This window comes from Cinclus cinclus, chromosome 30 (assembly GCF_963662255.1).
Source record: "Cinclus cinclus chromosome 30, bCinCin1.1, whole genome shotgun sequence".
NCBI lineage: Eukaryota > Metazoa > Chordata > Aves > Passeriformes > Cinclidae > Cinclus > Cinclus cinclus.
Window position 1 is genome coordinate 2,642,670 of NC_085075.1, and position 21,880 is coordinate 2,664,549.

Genomic DNA, 21,880 nt, shown 5'->3' on the forward strand with positions numbered 1-21,880 from the left:
CAGCTGCTGGATCCCCTCCTCAAGGGTTTTCCAGCACATTCTATGGTGGTGCTCCTGCATTCTCTCTCTGTGGACAAACCTCTCTCTTACACTCATTAAAAGCCACTCCCAGAGGGACAGGAGGCCTGGCTCCCTCACAAATACCTGATCCACACCTGAGTCCTGGGTCAGGGGTCCCAAATTCCTTGCCTCAGCGCCATCCAGTGTCACATCTGTACCCACAAGGTCCCAGACCCGCAGTAACCAAGCTGTAAAGCCTCACACCCCCATCACACAATGTCTTTTCACAGATTACAGAGAGTTTCACACGACAGGGACTCAGTGATGATCTCAACATCTGGCTCTCCTGCTGCTTGTGATCCTTTCTGATCCTTATTAACTGGGTGCTTTGATTGCATCCTAGATTTCTTAGTTTCCACAGGGGCAGCTGCTGCTGGCTGTGAGTGCCCTTGTGGTTCAGCTGGAACCTGGGCAGATATAACACCTGTGGGTTCCACTGCTGCACCATCAGACTGTCCCTCTTCAAGGCAGAGCCATGGGGAGCCCTGTCACTCCTCAAATCCCCAGAGTAATCCCCAAAACCAGCTCCAGGTATGTCCACAACAAGGCTGGATGCAGCTGAGCCCACTTGTCACTGGGATGCCTGGAAAGGCTGACCTGGAACAGAGACTAGGCAGAGCAAAAGGGATAAAATAGAGATTTATTGAAAGGATGAACTTTGGGCAGTGCAAGAGCCCAGCCAGGGCTGCACCCAAATCAAATCTCAGATGGATCCCAGTCATGAAGCTTTTTTTTTTTTTTTTTGTTCATCTACATCTTGGGATCAATTATCCAACCACAACCCCAGGCTATGAAGTCTCAGCCCCCTGGCTACCTTCCCTTCCCATTTTTTTCCTGCTTTTTGGGTACTGGGTGTCCTTGATTCTCTAGCTAGAAAGGAATTTTCTGTCAAACTCCCCTGTGCAGAGAACTTACTAACACCTAACAGGAAGTTTCAGAGTTACACACCAAGCAGCAGAGAATCTGAAAAGGATAAGAGCTAAAACCCAAGGTGCAACTTCAACGAGTTCTATGGCACAAGCAAGACCAGCCCCACTGGTGGCCACCCCAACTTGGCCCTTCCTGAACACAAACTACTCTAGAAAAAATATTCTGAAAAGCAACTTCATCTCAAAGCCACTATTTTCCTGCAAGAACAGTTTGACCGGTCACTGCTCTCAGCCAAAGTGATTCTTAGACAAAATTCCAAGCCAGCTCAAGTTGGACCAGGTGTTCAGCCAGGTAGGGCTGGGTACCAGCACATTCCTCCCTCTGCTAACAAGGTGAAGTTTAGTAAAGTACTCCCTGCTACACACAGGAGTAACTTGGGGCTGGGTTTATGACAGCACCAGTACCCACGTGAGCTGAGTACGCTGAGCAGTCCCAAAAAATGCTCCTTGGTGCTCTAGCAGGTGTGACTGCAGCTCTGAGAGCTCTTAATGACTTCAGCCCTGGAACAAGTGTGCAAGGAGAATTCTGAAAGCTCTTTTGGTAGGGCCAAGCCCTCACCTGCCTCGGAGCACATCACAGCTCTGGAAGTCAAATCGCACCCTTTCATTTTACAGATCTAGAAATTTATAAAGAAATTCCTCCCTTTGAGGGTGGTGAGGCCCTGGCACAGGGTGCCCAGAGAAGCTGTGGCTGCCCCTGGATCCCTGGAAGCGCCCAAGGCCAGGCTGGGCAGGGCTTGGAGAAGCCTGGGACAGTGGAAGGTGTCCTGGTGGGACTGGACAATCTTTAAGGTCCCTCCCAACCCAACCCATTCCATGATTCTATCAATTTTCAGTATTTCTACTAATCTGAGGCCATAAAAATTAAATGATTTTAAAATACAACCATCAGGCACAACAGTAATTTCTGAATTTCAATTTCTCTGATTATTTGGGTTAGACACAGGGTCCTGTTTGCATCGGACACACCACAAACGACAAAGCAAAGAGAGGGCACAGCTGAGGACAAGCTCCCAGAGCCTCCAGCCTCCCCTGGTTGGGTTTGCCCCATCCCTCCACCCACTGCCACGAGAAGCAGAGCTGGGAAGAAGTTGGTTGCCCCAAATGCAGCCACCCACAAATGCCCTGCAGCTCCTGCTCCTCGTGCCAGGCTCTGGCTCCAGAACCAGCAGCAGCAATCTTGCATTTCTGAGCTGCTGCTGCTGCTGCCTCGTCAGGCTGTTCTCACTCCGGGAGGAGGCCAAGGCAGGAGAGGGATGACAGAAACCCTGCACTGATGCAACAGCACTGCAGTGCTGCAGGCTGGAAGAGAACCCAGCCCTGCCACCGTGCTCGGGGAGGGACCCAAACACCAAACCCAAGAGGAGAGGCACAAAAACCGCGAGGATACGGCACAGATGAATCCCAAAGCTGCCCGGGATAAGGTCCCTCAAGCAAGGAAAAAGATAACCAGTAAGGTCAGATCTTTTACAGCAACACAGACACAGCATCCAAATAAATATTAAAGATCTGGAGAAAAGAATGAGTTTCAGATTCCTTGGAAACTCTGACATGGGGCTGAATTGTTAAAATTCAGCTATTTCAGCATGAGGTCAAGCACCCACAGCCTGCCCAGGCCACGAGGATTGTGCTCTACTCACGTGGGAAGCCAGAGCCATCACCAAAACAGAACCACAACTCTCTGGAGTGCAGTGGGCTTCAGGAATAAACACCCAATAAATAAATCCTTCCTTGGTCAGAATACCTGGAGATCCCAGCCCTGAACACAGCATTCCCAAAGCTGCAACCCAGGGAGGGATCTCAGGTTATCCCCTGCAGCTGCTGGGACAGAACCTTTTACACCCTCCCATCCACACACAAATCTGAAGCTGCACCACACACATAGGGCTTAGATGCTGTTTCCAGCCCAGGTTTTATTTGAGAGATCCAAAGAAGTCTGGAGTACAGATCTCCCTCCTTATGTAATTCCAGAGTGCAGCAGGGCCAGGATTTTCTTCCTGTAAACCTGACTGGGTATTTCCAGAGCAATAATAGTAAAGACTTAAAAAAAAGATGGCAAGAAGGGGAGAGAAGAGCCAGTATCTTGGTCACATTATCTGTGAGACATTACCAAATGGCCTGCTGATATTAAGGAAAATTAATTTATTCTATTCTTGCAGCATTTGCATGCATTTAATTACCAAATTTCCCACATACTGTGAAACTATAGAGCAGCATTGGGGATGTGGTCTAATTGAACGGCACAGATAAATATGTAAGGCCTGAATTTAGAAACCAAAGTAGCTCAGGGACACAGCATAAAAAAAAAAGGAAAAAATGAAGGCATGAAAGAATTTGTGCAAAATTACACAACCCACAACGGGAGGCACCGACTCAGCTGATTGGCAATTTAAAGGAAAAAGCACAACCAAACCCAACAAACCATCACCATTCCCCCAGTCTGGTTCACAGCTGCACACCACAGAAATTTCTCCACGTTTTGGCATTTTGGAATTACTTACATGGCTGTTTTTTGTGTACTATCAACACATGATTGTGACCTGAGGGCCTCACTCCTTGGGAAGCTTTTCCCTGTCCTGACTTCATTTCTTTTCCCAGTAAATTATCCCACATTAAGGTAATGCACAAAGTAAGATGTGTGGCTCCACCTCATCTTCACCAAGGAAGAACTTCCACAGCTGCTCTGGTCTGGCACTGCCTGGCAAAGCTTCTGGAAGCTAAAAAAACCTCATAAATGACATTTTCCAACCAGGATATGGATATATCCTAGCATTTATTTCAGCCATTCCCACATCAGGTTTTTCAGCCACTAACAAGAGAAATGTTCTAGAAATTGTGACACAGGCTCCAGGTGAGTTAGGGAAGAGGGTGTGTGGGTTATCCACGGATACCTGTACTGGGAATGACACTGCACTGCTGCTCCCAGCCAGGAATTCATCCTGGGAACTTGGATTTGGGTGCACACACACACACGCTGCTCAAATGCCAAAGATTTTCCACCAGAAACTGCTGCATTGAAGTGCCCAGTTGCTAAGACTTAATTATTTTTTCTAAATGTTCCCAGCAGTCCATTTACTGGTACATTATGAAATATTCCAATAAAATATTCAAGCCGATCATCAAAATAAATTTAAAAACACTTTTGAGGCAATTTCCTTGCTTTAATGCACTTCTTCCTTTATTAATTACCAAGAGTCAGCCATTCACTGCGTGTCTTTGAGAGAAAGAAACCTTCTGTGTGAATTCTTCTATAACCCACATGGACACACATGCCTTTTCATTCCAACATGAGCATTGAGGCAAGGAGGAAAACACGGTGTAGATGAGCAGCACCCTGAAATCCTGCTGCAGGAGAGCCTAAAAAGCTTCAAGCAAACCCAAAATATCCATCCACGGGGAAATCCATGGCTGGAAGTGGCCCCCAGTCCCCATCTGCAGTGAATCCTGAGTCTAGAACAGGCCAATTTTATCAATGAGAAGGGTCAGTGTTGTCACCAGCAGCAGGGAAGGAGGGACCTTCCCTTTAGGAAAGCTCTCATGGCACGTTGGATGCTATAAAGTGGAAGGAAAAGGAAATATTTCCACTTTTCTAGCAGCATTTATCACTTGGTGTTGGGTGTTTCCCCACCCTATGTAAAACCTAGTGGAAGTTCCCAGGTGCTTGGATCAACATGGGAGGTCAAGGGCAGAGCTGGGACAGGGCAGGGAGGTGCTCGTGGTCTTGAAATGACCATGCAAGATCTGAACTGGGACAGACACACCTCTAAAGGTAAAAAAAAAAAAAAAAAAATGAACAGAAATGTACAGAAGAGAAGAAGCAACCAACAGCAACAGAGAAATATCAGAATCATTGAATGGTTTGGGTTTGGAGGGACTTTAAAGCTCATTTTGTTCCATCTCCTGCCATGGGCAGAGGCACCTTCCACCACCCCAGGCTGCTCCAAGCCCCGTCTAAAGATGTGGCCACACAGAAAACATAATTATTTAACAACACTCTAATGAAAACCAACTAAAGACCAGTTCATGCAGGGTCCTCACTCCCTCCCAGTAGTTGTGTGGCTTCAGTAACATCCCTCAGTAAATCACAAGAATCAGAACTAGTTAATCCCAGTTAATTAATTAATCCCCAGCTCCCTATTCTGTCCTTACTCAAGGCTGATTCATGTTTATCTCCAAACTCACACAGAACCTGGAGGCTGACAAACTAAACAACCTGAAGTGCTTTGACTTCCCCCTTTTAAATTCAAACTTCTGAACAAAGAACTGTTCAAAATAGCTTTGGTGCAAGAGTTCAGCCACTAACCCAAATTTAATTCCTTGTTCGGTTCATTCAGCCCATCCATGACCCATAAAACAGGAGTCAGGGAATGGTTATTTTACACTGTAATTTTGGGGGAATTAATTTCTTGTTGTGGAGCACTCTGATGGTTTGAGTACAAAGGGGACAAACACGAAAGGGGGGGAGAATAAACAACCCTCTTCTAGTGCTCTGTTAAAAATTTCTGACGTGCTGGAACACAACCCAGGTTTCCCTGTGCAGTGACACTTTTCTTCCCTCCTAATCACTCCCTGAGTATCTGATCAAACATCTTCTCCTAATGTCAGTTATTCCTGGTTGTCTTGACATCCCCATCCTGCAACTGATTTCACTTAACAGATGATAAGAAGTTCCTCTCCCACTGGAAACCCCACTGGAATGGCTACATTTGTCATCCAAGCTCACGTTTCCAAAGCATTTTCCCAGCTGGGTGACAGAGATCTCACACTGAAGGGAAGCAGAGGAGGCTCAGCCTGAAGGAAATCCCCCCTTGAGCCTCCTTTTCTCACTCTCCACAACTCATTGCTCCCTTCTCCTGCAATCAAGGGTTTATTCCCACAACTTTAGGACCACCTGTATAGTTACTCCTGTAACTTTAATACCACTCCCTGGATAATTCAGCAGTGTTATGCAGTATTCAACAAACATTCCTCCCCATATCATCTCTCAGCAGATTTCATTATAAACTCACACTTTCCAGCTGGGGCAGAACTACAAGAAGCATGGAATGGGACTTGTAGAGGGTAGCAAGATCTCTGAATTTTTAATGGCTCTGAAGGAGCAAAGTCCCAGCTTTGCTACAGCCCAAGCTGTTTCTCCTCAAAATCTCCCATCTGCTGGAGTGCTCCACTGGGCAGGACATGGCTGAGGGAAGGGAAAGCAGAAGTTGCTCTAAATTTGGAACAGGATTTCACAACAGAACCCCAGGATCACTGCAGTTGGAGAAGCCCTCCAAATTCATCGAGTCCAATCTGTGACAATCCCCCTCCTTGTCACCCAGCCCAGAGCACTGAGTGCCATGTCCAGTCATTCTCTGGACTCCACCAGCCTCTGGACAGCCCCTTCCAATGCCTGACCACTCTTTGTGTGAAGAAACCCCTCCTGAAAAGGAGACAGTTCTTCCTAAGCCAGAAGAATATGTGAAGTGTTAAAAGCCAGACTGGAACCCGAGCTCATGGCAGGGAGGCTTTGTCATACACTCCTGCAGCAGGAAGCCACTTCTTTCCTATTTGTATTCTCCACCTCTGCACAAAAGGATAATGAGGCACAAGAGGGACAGTCCAAGCAGTCCTGAACCCCACAAGATTCCAGCCAAGGGTCCCACAATGACCAGCTCTCCACCCCACCATCACCCTGAGCCATCACACGGTTTCCTCTCTGTGGCTCCTGAAATTACTCCCCCTGTGCTTGTTCCCGACCTGTTCTGCTGTTTTACTGCTCCTGCTCTAAGCCAGCCCATTGCTCTGAACCCAACAATAAATTATCGATCCCAGTGTATTTGTCCATGTCAATGGAGTGGCAGCTGCTTCGGGGGAAGGCGATCGATACCCAAGGGTCACCATGTGACAGCAGGAGCCCCCACAGCCTGAGCCACTGGAAACCAGCAACTCTCCATCGAGATGGAAATCCAAATCAGCTCATTTTACTGAAAAAACACACCTGGGCAACCCCACCAGCACGCACAGACACGGCAACGAACAGGAGGAAGGTGATACCGTGATTTATGTTTTGAAGCTACTTCATTTCCATTCAATGCTGACTTTGTTTCTGCTTTATTTAACAGAATGAAGGCACGGCCACGCTCCATTTCCTGAGGCACGTGATCGCTCACCCTCCTGCCTATTAGAAACCTCCCACCCAACAGCCACAGGATTATACTTGTTCCACTGAGCACTACAGTATCTATACCATGATCTACATCCAAGCCATACATACAAGCTTATATAACTGATTAAATTATCTGTGATGGGTCCAGGTACTCCATCCTGGCTGACCAACACTGCAGAAGCACCCAAAAGCATCAAAATGATCAAAGAACCCATCTGTCACGTTGGTAGTTTTATATAAAACACCAAAGTGAAGAACAGGGACTTTCTAAGCACACAAAGGATGGAAAACCCGAGCACTGGAGCTCTGGGAGGCCTCAGGATGGATCCATCAGGGAAGAGTCCCAGCAGAGTGCAGGGGTTTGTTACTCCTAAAGGCACCAGCTCTCCAAGCCCAGGGCTATTTAGAGATCCTAAAGAGCTTCACCAACTTTATGTGATGGCACCTGTCCGTCGGGAGGGTGGGGATGGGACAGTAATGGGCACAGGGAGTGCCCCATGGGCCCCTCCAGCCTCGCCCACACCTTCTGCCCTGGAGCATCCACCGACCCCAGAGCTTCCCAGAAGCTCCATCATCCAAACAGGAAAACGGGACCATTTGCAGGCCCCATCCCTCCAAACCAGGACTGCTCGGGAAAACCACCACGGCCACGCTTTCCTCTCTTTCCACCTCTAAAGACAGCAGCAAGAGGGGGACAGGGACCCCGCCAGCCCCCCCACCCCCGCCCCGTTCCTCACAATTAAAGCTTCCCGGTGTGAAAAGAGGACGTCCCGGTCACGGCTCCCGGTGCGGGTGGAATGCTGCAGTGCTCCAGGGCCGGGTTCCGCGTCCACAAACACGGCACCGACACGACCGGAGCCGCCAAACCCGCCCCACCTGCGCGGCCCCTCGGGGGGCTCCCGCCGACCGCTGCGACACGGCACGGAGGGGACAAGAATGATCCTCCCACACCTGGGATCACCCTCCAAAATCCAGCTCAGGACCCCGAGGGTCAGGACGAAGCTGCTGCCCCTTGCACACGCTGCCCCTTCCCAGACTTTCCGACTTCACCCCGGATCATCCGCAGCCGCTGCCGTGGAGCATCTCCCGGCGTCCCCACCCCCACATCAGCTGGGCATCAGTTTGCACCAGAACGCAGGGGGAGGGGAGGAAGACACCCAGATTTTTTAATAGAAAAACCTCGTGAATGTGCAATTCCCTCCCAGCAGGAAGGCAAAAAATAATATAAACCAAATCTGCCCTCACCATCCCCCCCCCCCAAAAAAAAAAATCTGTGGCGGAAGGAAAGAGGGAAGGAAGAACCACAACCACGATGCTGACCGAACATCTGGGTCAGCTGGAACAGCAAAGCTGCCCCAAGCATCCCCCTGCCCGCCTCCCCACCCAAAAAATAAAGCCACCCCCTGTCCCCCAAGATCCCCCCTCCCTCCCCGGGCAGGGGAAGCTCTGCGTGCCGAGCGGTGGGAGCAGGGGGTGCTGGAGGGACAGGGCAGCGCTGCAGCGAGGGCCGAGGGGGAAGGGACAGCGAGGAGAACTCGGGCTCTCCCTTCCTACAATGCAAAGAGCACGGCCCCCAATTTGGGGCGTGGGAGGAGGGTCCCGTGGGCCCCCCAGTTTGTGGGGTGGAGGGGGGAATGGAGACAGGGATGCAGGAATAGACGGAAGGATGGAAAGACCCAAAAGGGCTCCAGGTCGAGGGTGGGAGCAGGGGGAGGTCGCCCCTTCCCAGACCCAGCTCGGGGGACGCCGGTACCGGGCCCGGCACCGTCCCCGTCCCCCCCAATTCCCCTCAGGGCCGGGGGCCTGGGGCTGCAGCGGACGGAGCCTCCCCGGCCTGGGCAGCGCCGAGCGGGCAGAGAGCCCGGCCCCCCGACCCCTTCCCCGGGTGCGGGATGACCGGGCATCCACCCGAGAGGGGGGCTGAGAAGGGACAAGGCTCCGGGACCCTCCTCAACGCGGCGGATTTTGGGGCTGGGGGCTCCCCAGGCCCTCCCCCCCCCCACCACCACCCCACAACCCAAGCCCGGGGTCCCCGGGGCGCTCCGGGCCGCGCTCTGCGGCAGAGCCCCCGGGGAAAGGGAGCGAAGGGCTCCGGGGAGGGGGGGGACGGATCCGGCAGCACGGCAAGAGAGGGGAGCCGCGGGTGGAGCCCGCGGGGGTCTCGGGGGCTGCGACTCACCGTGTCGGGCGGGCTCAGCGCGGCCCCGGCGCGGCGCTGCCGGACTGCGGCGCGGGGGGAGCTGCGGGAGGGACTGCGGGTGTCGCCATCTTGGTGCGCTCCCGGCGCTCCCCCCGCCCGGCCCGGCCCGGCCCGGCCCCCGCCCGCCCCGCGCCCGCCGCAGGGGGCGCTGCGGAGACACCGGGACGGGAGAGGGAGAGGGAGAGGGAGAGGGAGAGGAGAATCCCCCCACCCCCGGGCCATTATCATTATTATCATTATCAACCCTGTGTCCACCATCATCATCCCTGTGTCCATTGTCATCATCACCAACATCATGCTTGTGTCCATTGTCATCATCATCCCCGTGTCCATCACCATCCGTGTCCATCATCATCATCATCATCATCTTCATCATCCCTGTGTCCATCACCACCATCATCTTCATCATCCCTGTGTCCATCACCACCATCATCTTCACCATCCCTGGGTCCATCATCATCATCATCTTCACCATCCCTGGGTCCATCATCATCATCATCTTCTTCATCATCCCTGTGTCCATCACCATCATCATCACCATCCTTGTGTCCATCATCATCATCACCATCCTCATCCCTGTGTCCATCACCATTGTCATCCATCACCATCCTCATCCCTGTGAATTTCAGGAGCACCTCGGGATCCACCTGGGACAGCCCAGGAGTGCTGGAGCTGTGGAACAGAAACACTTCAAGGACACACTGGGTTCGGTTTGTGTGAGGAATCCCTGAGCCAGCAGCTTAAGGAATAAACAGCTCAACACCCAAGGGGGTGAGTAGGGATAAGAAACCACACAACAATTCCTTAAGGACCCCACTGATCCCATCAGACCCAGAGCAATCCCAGGGAAACACAAAGTCCTGCACAACACTGACACTTCCATCAGGACCATCCAGCTCATTTTCCCACTCGAGGTGAAGTGGAATGCCTGAAAAATGCACATGTTTAGAGTCTGTGTTTTGATTTTCCTCATCTGAGAAATGTGAATATAGAATCTCCTTCCCCACATATCAGTGAGAAAATGTTTATAAAGCATGAGATCTCCTCAGCAATGAGTGTCCCTGGGTCAGACACCAAGATATTGAAGAATGACAATATATTGAAGTATGTTTATATTAGAATCATGGAATGGTTTGGGTTGGAAGGGACTTGAAAGATCATTCTGTTCTTCCCCCCACCATGGCAGGGACACCTTCCCCTGTCCCAGGCTGCTCCAAGCCCTGTCCAGCCTGGCCTTGGGCACTTCCAGTGATCCAGGGGCAGCCACAGCTTCTCTGGGCACCCTGTGCCAGGGCCTCACACTCTCTGAGTATTGTACTGAAATACCAAAGTAACAGAAGAGTGAAATACTGAAGTGTTTGAAGTCTTTATCTGCCTTGTAAAGCAGATATGTATTACAACTCCAGTTATTAACTGGTTGGTTTTTTTGCATTTTTTTTTTGACCTGGAATCAGAACAGTAAATTAATAAATAACAAAGTTCTCCTCGAGTTAAAATAACAGAAATTCCCAGGGCATAGGCAGTAGAACTGGAATTCTGGAGCTGAGCTCTGTCCTGGCTCTGTAAGGAGCACAGAGCTGCTCAGGAATAAAACACAATTAAAATTGCTTCATAAGGATCCTGCTTTTTCCTTTTATCCCAAAAGCCCTCATATCTCCTTCCCCTTCAGTGCAGTGACCTCTACTAACATGTTACACCTGTGCTTAAACTGCATTTTCTACTCCAACCTCCATCACACCTTTTAAACACAGGCGTTTCATTAGGAATGATTTCCAGGAAAACTCCTCCAGGATACCAGGAGCGAGTGCTATTTCCTTGGCCAATTTAACCATTTCCATGACTCCCCGCAGTGCAGCAGCTAGGGTTTATAACCAGATTATAATAAAATAATCCATTAATGCCTGTATTTTGTGCAACACAGAGTAATCAAAGGTTGAACTCGATCTTGGAGGTCTTTTCCAACCTAAATCTTTCAGTGATTCCCACTGCTCCGTTTGTAGCTGCCACAAGGTGGAGGCATGAAGATACAACAGAAGTCATTAATGAAGCGCCTAATTGCTCCTGGGTTTAATTTGCTTTATTGCCACCAGAGGGAAGAGGAGACACACTGGTGGCTTTCCCCGGAAAACAAAACTCCCTGCACCCTCCAACAGAACTGCTCCGAGGTTTTTAGGGACCTCGGTTCCTCCCCACCTGGAGCAGAGGTGTCACCTGTTAATGGCTGATCCACGCTGCCTCCAAATCCTTTGGAAAACTCTGTCGACTGCAAAGCTGACAAAGTCTTCCAGAACGTCTTCGTGGAGTGGTCAGTGTTGATTCGATCCAAATGAAAACCCGAACTCCACATGCTGCGTGTAGAACTAACGAATGCATATTGTTTTATCTCTGTCCACGAATCCCATCAGTCTGGAAGATCACTGGGAGCCCGTTCTCGCCCACCAAAGGATTTAAGGTGTCCTCGAACTGCAAAGACTCAAAACTGCTGTTCAGAAAGAGCACAGAACTGCTAAGCAAACCCAGCGGCTGGAAAAAATCAACTCCCTAACAACTCTTGGAACCAAAACGTTAATCAAACCCCAACGAAATTCCTGCAGAGATCCAGAGCTCGGCTGAGCTTCCGAGGGCAGCACAGGCCGCTTTAAGAGACGAGCCTGCAGCCGGAACCGAAAGAGGGCATTTGGAGAACTTTGCCTGGGGTGACACACGAAGTTGTGCTGCCCAGCTTGGGAACAAAGTGGCAGCTCCTCCCCGGGCTCTGGCCGCCGCTTGGCTGCACCTGCACCGCTCAGCCCTGCCTGTGACCGGACTGAGAAATCCGCTGGAGAAAAGCGTCCACCGGAACAACCCAAGCACCTGGATGTGCTCTGAGAAGAAACGGCGAGTACATGAATACAGCCCCGAGCGAGCTTCCAGATCTCTGTCCAACGCCCGGGAGCAGCAGTTCTGCTCCCCGCGGATCCTCTGAAAATGCCAGAGCCCGGTGCGAGCGTCCTCCTGCTCCGTGCTTGCCTGGCCCTGCTGGCCTGGCCCATCTACCTGCTGTCCTTCCTGGGCATGTGGGAGCCTTTCTGCAGGAAGGTCTTTTTTCCTTTCTTCTTAGAAAAGATTGGTGCAGCTCACGAGAAGAAATCCAAGAAGCACAAGCAGGAGCTGTTCCGTAATTTACCCGATTTTAGGGGCCCCTCCGGGGAGCTGAGGCTGCTGGAGATCGGCACCGGCGGCGGCACCAACTTCCAGTTCTACCCAGCGGGCTGCAGAGTCACTTGTACCGATATCAACCCTCACTTCCAGGAGAGCCTCACCAAAAACATGAAGAAGAACCAGCACCTCCACTACGAGCAGTTCCTGGTGGCCGCGGGAGAAGACCTGCACCAGGTGCCCAGTGGCTCTGTGGATGCTGTGGTTTGCACCTTGGTGCTGTGCTCCGTGCAGAGTGTCAGCAGCACCCTGAGGGAAGTGCTCCGGGTGCTCCGGCCGGTGAGTACCTGCAAAAAACACTCCTTTCCTCCCTTCAGCATCTTCTCTAGAGGTACCAAGCCATGAGGAAAGGGGGGGGGGGGGGGGGGGGGGAAATAAAACAAAAAAACAAGTGAAAAATAGCTGGTTTGAGCTTAAAACCACACCAAAAAACGAAGTGAAAAGGAGTTGGTTTGAGCTTAAAATGCAGACCTAGGTTGGCTCCATGCAACTCTGTATGGCTGAGTGCTGCAGAGGGTACTGGGCAGGTAGTGTTGGTAAAGCTGGTACTGGTATAGTTTAGACTTAGAATCCTAAGAGCAATATTCTGCTGACTAAAAGTACTTACAAAGTTAGCAGCAATCATAGCCCAACATTTGAAGCAGAATGTGGTGCTGTCCCTCCCCACTCACCTGATTTCCCTTGGGTGGGAAGCTCTGATCAAGGATTAAAGCCTCGTTTTGTTTTAAATCGACTGCTTCAGTCTCTGTGAAGTGGAGCTGCTCTGTCTGTAGGGCCAGACCAGTCTAATTAAACACCTTATTGCCTTGGAGTTACTAATGAGCTGCAGATTAAAACCAGATTGTTTGGGTATTTTTTAAGTGGACTTTAAGCCTTTAAAGTGGCATTTTCATTGAACCGTGGAATGGTTTGGGTTGAGAGGGACCTTAAAGATCATTTCATTCCACCCCTGCCAGGGGCAGGGACACTTTCTACTGTCCCAGGCTGTTCCAAGCCCTGTCCAGCCTGGTCTTGGGCACTGCCAGGGATTCAGGAGCACCCACAGCTTCTCTGGGCACCCTGTGCCAGGGCCTGCCCACCCTCACAGGGAGGAATTCCTTCCCAATATCTTCCCAACCCTGCTCTCTGTGAAAAACTGATGTGTTGGAGCAGAATTTACACATTTATCTTAGTTTCCTTTGGAAAAAAAAAACAGTCGTGTTAGCAACTAATTGAAACAAAACCACAATTGCTGGAGTAAAAGAGGGATTAAATAAACCAGTCCTTTGTGCTTTTTGAATGGGCACTTTGGGCACTTCTTCCATTAATTCCAACTAACAGAGGGAAGGGAAAAGGGAAGGGAGGGGCCAGTGGGAGCCACTTGGCATGACCCCCACACCCACTGTAAGGAGACTCTGTGTTCCTAGGGAGGAGCTTTCTATTTTTTGGAGCACGTGGCCGCTGAGCATTCCAGCTGGAGGTATTTTTGGCAGCGGGTCTGTTACCCGACTTGGAAGCTCATCTTTGCTGGATGCTGCCTCACGAGAGAGCTGTGGAAGAATCTGGAAGAGGCCAAGTTCTCAGAGCTGAAGATACAGCACATCAGCGTGGCCATGCCCTGGATGCCCATTGAGCCACACATCGTGGGGTATGGGGTGAAGTAACCCCTGTCCTGCCCCCAAAATTCCTCATCGTCACCAACACACCTGCAGGGCACAGGCTCCTTCACATGTGCCCATGTCAGTAATGCAGTGAAGGACTTAAATCAGAACCCAAATTGTCAGCTGAGAGCAAAGGGTCAATTTTCTTTGTGTCTCTTGAATCACAAAATCAACAAAGTTGGAAAAGCTGTTTTGGATCAGAGTCCAACAGCTAACTCAGCACCAGCACCATGTTCACCACTAAACCATATCCCCAAGTGCCACATCCACACGTTTTTTAACACTTCCAGGGATGGGGATTCCACCACTGCCCTGGGCAGCCTGTGCCAGGGCCTGGCAGCCCTTTCCCTGAAGAAATTCTTCCTCTTCTCTAATTAAACTTTCCCCTGCTCTAACTTGAGGCCATTTCTTTCCTGATGCCCTGATACTGCTGACTCTGCCTTCCTAGAGCCCAGTGCAGCCAGGGAGGAGCCCAGAACAACAAAAACCAGCCTGGGAAGCAGAAAATAAATGTACTAATGGAAGGGGACTGCTGTCTGTGCCTGGTTAACTCTGGGACAGGGTTTTCAGGTGCTGCCCAGCTGGCACGGCACTGGGGTTCCTGCTGCTCTCTCCCCATGCTCCCTCAGGGCTGTTCCACCTGATGGAACCTGAGCCCCCAAACCTGACCCTTGGCCCAGCTGAGGGTGGGACCCTCAGACCTGAACCTTTGCCCACATGAGGGTGGGAACCTTGACTCTTTGCAAAGGTGAGAGTGAGACCCCTGACCCTGCGCCAGGGTGAAGTTGAGACCTCTAACCCTCTGCCTAGGTGAAGGTGAGGCTCCCTGGACCTCTGCCCAGATGAATTTGAGCCCACTGACCCTCTGCCCTGTGAGGATGAACTCCTTGACCCTTTACCTGGGTGAGGCCGAAGCCCTTGACCCTTTACCCGGGTGAGGGTGAACCCCTTGACCAGGCTGAGGCCAAACCCTTTGACCCCTTACCCAGGTGAGGCCAGAGCCCTTGACCCTTTATGTGGGTGAGGGTGAACCCCTTGATCCTTTACCCGGGTGAGGGTGATCCCCTTGACCCTTTACCTGGCTGAGGCCAAACCCTTTGACCCATGTGAGGCCAAACCCTTTGATCCTTTACCCGGGTGAGGCTGAACCCCTTTGTCCCTTACCCAGGTGAGGCTGAACCCTTTGATCCTTTACCCGGCTGAGGCTGAACCCTTTGATCCTTTACCTGGGTGAGGGTGATCCCCTTTGTCCCTTACCCAGGTGAGGCCGAACCCTTTGATCCTTTACCCGGCTGAGGCCGAACCCTTTGATCCTTTACCTGGGTGAGGCTGAACCCCTTTGTCCCTTACCCAGGTGAGGCCGAACCCTTTGATCCTTTACCTGGGTGAGGCTGAACCCCTTTGTCCCTTACCCAGGTGAGGCCGAACCCTTTGATCCTTTACCCGGCTGAGGCCGAACCCTTTGATCCTTTACCTGGGTGAGGGTGATCCCCTTTGTCCCTTACCCAGGTGAGGCCGAACCCTTTGATCCTTTACCTGGGTGAGGCTGAACCCCTTTGTCCCTTACCCAGGTGAGGCTGAACCCTTTGATCCTTTACCCGGCTGAGGCTGAACCCTTTGATCCTTTACCTGGGTGAGTCTGAACCCCTTTGTCCCTTACCCAGGTGAGGCCGAACCCTTTGATCCTTTACCCGGCTGAGGCCGAACCCTTTGATCCTTTACCTGGGTGAGGGTGATCCCCTTTGTCCCTTACCCAGGTGAGGCCGAACCCTTTGATCCTTTACCTGGGTGAGGCTGAACCCCTTTGTCCCTTACCCAGGTGAGGCCGAACCCTTTGATCCTTTACCCGGCTGAGGCCGAACCCTTTGATCCTTTACCCGGCTGAGGGCAAACCCTTCGCCCCTTTACCCGGGCTAGGGTTCCCTGCCAGCAGTGACTGAGGGCACGGCGGCCCCTGCCGCCCCTCGCCGGCTCTCGGTCCGCGCTCCCGCCCGGCCCCTCAGGCCCCAACGTCCCCGTGGCGGTGGCGGCGCCGGCCGTTCCCCGCGGGCTCCCCTCAGGCCCCGCCGCCATCTTCGCCCCTCACCGGCGATGCAGCGGGCGCGGCCCGCGCTGCCGCTACCGCTGCTGCTGCTGCTGCTCGCGGGAGCCCTGCCCGGGGCAGCGGCTCCCAAGGACCCCGTCGACGGTAGCGGGACCCAGCGGGGCCGAGCCGGGGCGGAGGGGTCGGGGAAGGGGCTGCGAGCCTGAGCGGAGCGGCGTGGGAGGGGGGGGGGGGGGGGGGTGAGGAAAAACCTCTCGTTTGCACAGAAATCTGGGGAATTCGCAAAGCAGCAGCGACTGAGCGTGCTTAACCGCAAATCTGTACACAAGAAATACACCTTAGTGAGATAAATATGCCGTGGTTCACATCGGCTGAGCAAGTCCCGCGATCCCCAGATGCTGCGATCTGTGAGGCAGCGAGTCCTGCAGTACAGAGATCCTGGATTGGTTTTGGCTGGAAGGGAGGGACCTTAAATCCCATCCGGTGTCACCCCTGCCATGGCAGGGACACCTTCCACTATCCCAGGCTGCTCCAAGCCCTGTCCAGCCTGGCCTTGGGCACTTCCAGGGATCCAGGGGCAGCCACAGCTTCTCTGGGCACCCTGTGCCAGGGCCTCACCACCCTCACAGGGAACAATTCCTTCCCAATATTCCATCCAGCCCTGTCCTCTGGCAGTTTAAAGCCATGGTCCCTTGTCCTGGCACTCCAGGCCCTTGTAAATGATCTCTCTCCCATCTTTCCTGCAGCTCCTTTAGGTACTGGAAGGCCACACTTAAGTCAACCCTGGTTTCTTCTTCCAGGCTGAACAATTCTCTGAGCCTTTCCTCACAGCAGATCTGCTCCATCCCTCTAAACAACTCAGTGGCCTCATCTCCAACAGGCCCATGTCCTTCCTATGCTGTGGTGATGCTGGACATCCAAAAATCCAAAACCAAACCAAATTTTAAAAAACCCCCAAAACCACCACCAGCAACAAAAAAGACTCACCAAAACCCCCAAACACCCAACCAAACAAAAACCCTGAGACAAGAGCAAAAAAGATCAACCAATAAACACATAGGTGCCCCAAAAGCTGAGTTTTTCTCCCCAGGTGCTCTAAGGAGCCCATTTTCTTTCTTTTTTTTTTTTTAATTATGTATTTTGCAGAGTGTCATCAGCAGCTGCCGCTGGCCCGGAGCGCCGCGTCCTGGATCGTGGGTGGCCACGAGGCCCCAGAGGGAGCGTGGCCAGGGGTAGTGAGCCTGCAGGTGCTGCGTGGTGGTGTCCGGTTCATGCACCTGTGCGGAGGTGTGCTGCTGAGCCGCAAAGCCGTGCTCACCGCCGGCCACTGCGTGGACGGCCGGACGTACGTACCGGGGCTGACCCCTGGGTACCAGTGCTGAACACCGTGGGCACCACGGCTGAACCCTCTGGGTACCACGGCTGAACCCTCTGGGTACCAGTGCTGAACACCGTGGGTACCACGGCTGAACACTCTGGGTACCAGTGCTGAACACCGTGGGTACCACGGCTGAACCCTCTGGGTACCAGTGGTGAACACTGTGGGTACCACAGCTGAACACCATGGGTATCACAGCTGAACACCGTGGATACCATGGCTGAACACCGTGGGTACCACGGCTGAACACCATGGGTACCAGTGCTGAACACCGTGGGTACCACGGCTGAACCCTCTGGGTACCGGTGCTGAACACTCTGGGTACCGGTGCTGAACACTCTGGGTACCCGTGCTGAACATCATGGGCACCATGGTTGAACACTCTGGGTACCAGGCTGAACACCATGGGTATCACAGCTGAACACCGTGGGTACCAGTGCTGAACCCTCTGAGTACCAGTGCTGAACACTGTGGGTACCACGGCTGAACACTGTGGGTACCAGTGGTGAACACTCTGGGTACCAGTGCTGAAAGGGAGTGTTCACATAGGCAGAATGGTAATGAGGTAGATTTGTTCCAGGAAATATTTACTATGGAATTCCCAATGTATATTCCTAAAGGTGGATTAGCAAAAGCAGACAGGGATGGATGGAATATTGGGAACAAATTTCTCTCATCACCCTGTGAGGGTGCTGAGGCCCTGGCACAGGGTGCCCAGAGAAGCTGTGGCTGCCCCTGGATCCCTGGAAGTGCCCAAGGCCAGGCTGGGCAGGGTTTGGAGCAGCCTGGGACAGTGGAAGGTGTCCCTGCCATGGCAGGGATGGGATGAAATGAGCTTTAATGTACCTCCAGTCTAACCCATTGCTGGATTCCATGATTGTATGAAAACAAAGGGTTAAACCATTGTAAAAACTCCCGTGATTTCTCTCGTAGGGATCCGTGTTCTTGGCGAGCCGTCCTGGGCGTGCACAACCTTCAGAAGCACGGCGCGTACACAGCAAGGAGGAGGATCAGGAGGATCATGGTGCACTCGCAGTTCAAGAGGGAAACCTTAGAGAACGACGTGGCGATGTTCGAGCTGAAATCAGCGGTGCGCTACAGCCGGTCCATCCAGCCCATGTGCCTGCCCCCAGCTGCCCTGGTCCCGCCCCTGGAGAACAGCTCCGACTGCTACATCAGCGGCTGGGGACGCACGGCAGAGAAGGGTACGGGGCTCTGGCACGGCTGGGCACACCCTCACCCGCACACGGCGGGGTACTGCCCGCTCCAGCTCCCCAAAAATCACAAACTCGCTTTGGATCTTAGAGGCCTTTCCTGATCTTTCAAGGGGGAATGGCTCCAAACTGAAGGATAGGTTGAGATTAGGTATTGGGAAGAAATTCCTCCCTGTGAGGGTGGGGAGGGTCTGGCACAGATGGGCCAGTGCAGCTGTGGCTGCTCATCCCTGGAAGTGTCCAGGGCCAGGCTGGACAGGGCTTGGATTAACCTGGGACAGTGGGAGGTGTCGCTGCCCCGGGCAGGGGGTTGGAACTGGATGATCTTTAAGGTTCCTCCCAACCCAAACCATTCTGAGATTCTGACTGGCTTTGCTCAATTTATGGTCATCTCATACAACATTCAACTCTGCAGTGAGGATCTGCTTTCAGGGATTTTCAATCCCACACAGCTGTAACCACAGGAATACATTTCCCAGCCTTTCTTCCAAGTATGACATGGAAAAAAAAAAAAAGGAAAATAAACTCAGCTGATTTCAGATTTGTGGCACAGGTCAATGTGGGCTGCTGGAAACAGCTTTTATTGAAAAGCAACAATTCTGATGCCACATGTTGTGAGCTGAGGGGTTCCCATGGGATTTAAGAATGACTACACCCCCTCCAGTTCTCCTTTTACTCCCACTGGGCACAAATTCAATGCCAGCTGGTGTCGTGTGTGGGAGCTTTGGGGTCAGCTGGGATTGTATGAGCCTGTTTGATAAGGCAGGTGTATTATCACTGATTCTTCTGAGGAAGAATTTAAAAATCTACATCAAACCCAAGTGTTCAAACCTTTAACCCACTGCACTTTCCAATTCATTTGGAACAGGCAGGGTCTGTGTCATATCCATGTCTAAACATGTCTAGGAACACACATAGGCTGGTGAAACAAAAAACAAAAACAAACATGGTAAAACTGCTATACACCCCAGCGTTTTTCACCTTTCTAAATTCCTCATTCTTCATTCAAGGTAAAACCTCATCTGTGCTAAAAGAAGCCCAAGTGGGAATCCTCCCTCCCAGCCTGTGCAACAGCTCCCAAGGGTACGCGGGGCTCGTGGATGACAAAGTGCTCTGCGCCGGCGCCTGGGCCGGGGGCACCGACACCTGCCAGGTGAGAAGGGACCTGCTGCCCCCTGCCTCCCTGCAACTCCCAAGCCAGAGGCTCAGCAGCCATCGTGGTTTGTAGCATAATTAATTAAAACAGCAGAAATACTAACTGGAAAACGTGTCAAATGCAAAGAAATCGTAGAAGGGTGGGATGGTGATTGTAAAACAAAAATATACAGAGAGGATCTGGTGCTGTTGGGAAGATGGTAGGAATAGGTGAACGAAAAGGATGAAGAATGCAACATATTCATGCCACAGAGGTGTCAGTAAATGATAAAAACGTTGGACACTGTACCATGCAGTGTGTGAAGCAGGTATGTCTCACCTGTTCTTACTCTGGGGAACAGCACTGGACATAGATAAGGCTCAGGGATAGGGCTCTAGGAAGCGGCTCAGGGACGTGGCATGATTTTTGTTTAAATCCTGAGCAATCACCACCTCTTTCTTGGAAAAGCCAGTTCTCGGGTCCAAAGCACTGGCAGAAGCTGCAGCACCAGCTGGGACACAGAGACATTTTTAATTAAAGCCCATAATGTATCCTAAGTGCTTTGTCTGATACACTACCTGCTTCTCTCAGCAGTTTTCCCTGAGCAGGTGACAGGGCCAAGACACAGGATGTGTTTTCCTTACTGCGTCTCTTGGAGCTTCCAGGCCGTGTGGACAAATTCCCCAATTAAGTGAGGAGTGAAGGTTTAGGTTTAGGCATGAAAAGGTGCAGAGAGAAAACAACAGAAGCAGAGTTAAAAGACACTGAAGCAGTGCAAGGCCTGGGGCCGTGTTCAGTGCAGTGTCCTGACCAGAATCAGGAGGAATTTCTCCATGGAAGGGCTGCCCAGGGAGGTTTGGAGTCCCCATCCCTGGAGGTGTCCAAGGAATGACTGGAGGTGGCACTCGGTGCTCTGAGCTGGTGACAAGGTGGGGATCAGGCAGAGGTTGGACTCGATGGTCTTGAAGGGCCTTTCCAACCTCAGGGATGCTCATTTTGTGTCTTTCAGCACCACCAGATTTTGAGTTTTCCACTCTACTGCCCCACACATTACCATCATTATAACTGTCCAGTTAACTGAGCTGCTTAAAATAAATCTAAAAAATAGACTGATCACTACCTGAATTATTCCCTGCAAGGAAACCCTTACAAGCTGCTGGTTTTTGTGGTGTTCATTTGTAGGGTGACAGCGGGGGCCCCTTGGTGTGTTACCACCCTGACAGTGACCAGTACTACCTCATTGGCATCGCCAGCTTCGGGGTGGGCTGTGGCCGCCCCAGGTACCCCGGGATCTACGTGCGCCTGTCCCAGTACAGAACGTGGATAAAAGCAAAACTTCTGCTGATTAACAAGACTCAGAACCCCGTGAGCACCGCACTCACCGTCCTCCTGCCTGTGGTACACACAGTGCTGGCACAGATTTTGTAAAGGGGTAAACCAACATCGTGTGGTCCTCGTGGAGGTCTGTCCTGCCTGAAAAAGCTTGGGAAAAACAAAAAAAACCAGCTCCCTCCTGACTCCCAATAAAACCAAGAGTCAAAGGATGTGCACTTACTTTTTAGGAGTTATGTTTGCCATTGTATTTTTTTGTTTCCTGCCTCTGATATCCACACTGACAGGAGACAGTAACAGCCTCGGCACTAATAAGGAAAATTGAACAGAGAAATGTCATCAACTGGAAACACTTTCTTGCCACCCTATTTCTGTGCTTTTTCCAGCCATCAGAGGGTTAAATACACTCAGTGACGCCACCAGGGTTTGGGGATGGCAGATGCTCCCTCTGCCGGGTAAAAACCAGCAGAGCACACGAAGGTTTTAATTAACCATTTAATTAACCAAACCTTAACTGTGGCTCAGCTTATTGAAAACTAAGAAGGTAAAAAAAACCCTGCAGGAAGTTAAAAGCTGCTCTGCACTCATGGTTTTTAGCACTGGCA

General features: G+C 51.7%; 2 protein-coding genes across 2 annotated transcripts; both read left to right on the forward strand.

The window, feature by feature from the left end:
- Positions 1-12,301: 12,301 nt before the first annotated feature.
- Positions 12,302-14,175, forward strand: LOC134054955 (N6-adenosine-methyltransferase TMT1A-like). The gene is made up of 2 exons (XM_062511036.1): positions 12,302-12,811; positions 13,939-14,175. Exons 1-2 carry the CDS (start codon positions 12,302-12,304, stop codon positions 14,173-14,175), a joined length of 747 nt encoding a protein of 248 aa, XP_062367020.1.
- Positions 14,176-16,263: 2,088 nt separating this feature from the next.
- Positions 16,264-21,371, forward strand: TMPRSS12 (transmembrane serine protease 12). Its single transcript, XM_062511027.1, has 5 exons — positions 16,264-16,360; positions 17,363-17,561; positions 18,528-18,799; positions 19,819-19,961; positions 21,126-21,371. Exons 1-5 carry the CDS (start codon positions 16,264-16,266, stop codon positions 21,369-21,371), a joined length of 957 nt encoding a protein of 318 aa, XP_062367011.1.
- The last annotated feature ends 509 nt before the right edge of the window (positions 21,372-21,880 follow it).

Coding starts and splice junctions, on each gene's coding strand:
- LOC134054955 (XM_062511036.1), top strand. CDS start 12,302: ATGCCAGAGCCCGGTGCGAGCGTCCTCCTGCTCCGTGCTTGCCTGGCC. Junction 12,812..13,938: donor TGCTCCGGGTGCTCCGGCCG/GTGAGTACCTGC, acceptor CTGTGTTCCTAG/GGAGGAGCTTTCTATTTTTT.
- TMPRSS12 (XM_062511027.1), top strand. CDS start 16,264: ATGCAGCGGGCGCGGCCCGCGCTGCCGCTACCGCTGCTGCTGCTGCTG. Junction 17,562..18,527: donor CACTGCGTGGACGGCCGGAC/GTACGTACCGGG, acceptor TTTCTCTCGTAG/GGATCCGTGTTCTTGGCGAG. Junction 18,800..19,818: donor GGGACGCACGGCAGAGAAGG/GTACGGGGCTCT, acceptor TCTTCATTCAAG/GTAAAACCTCATCTGTGCTA.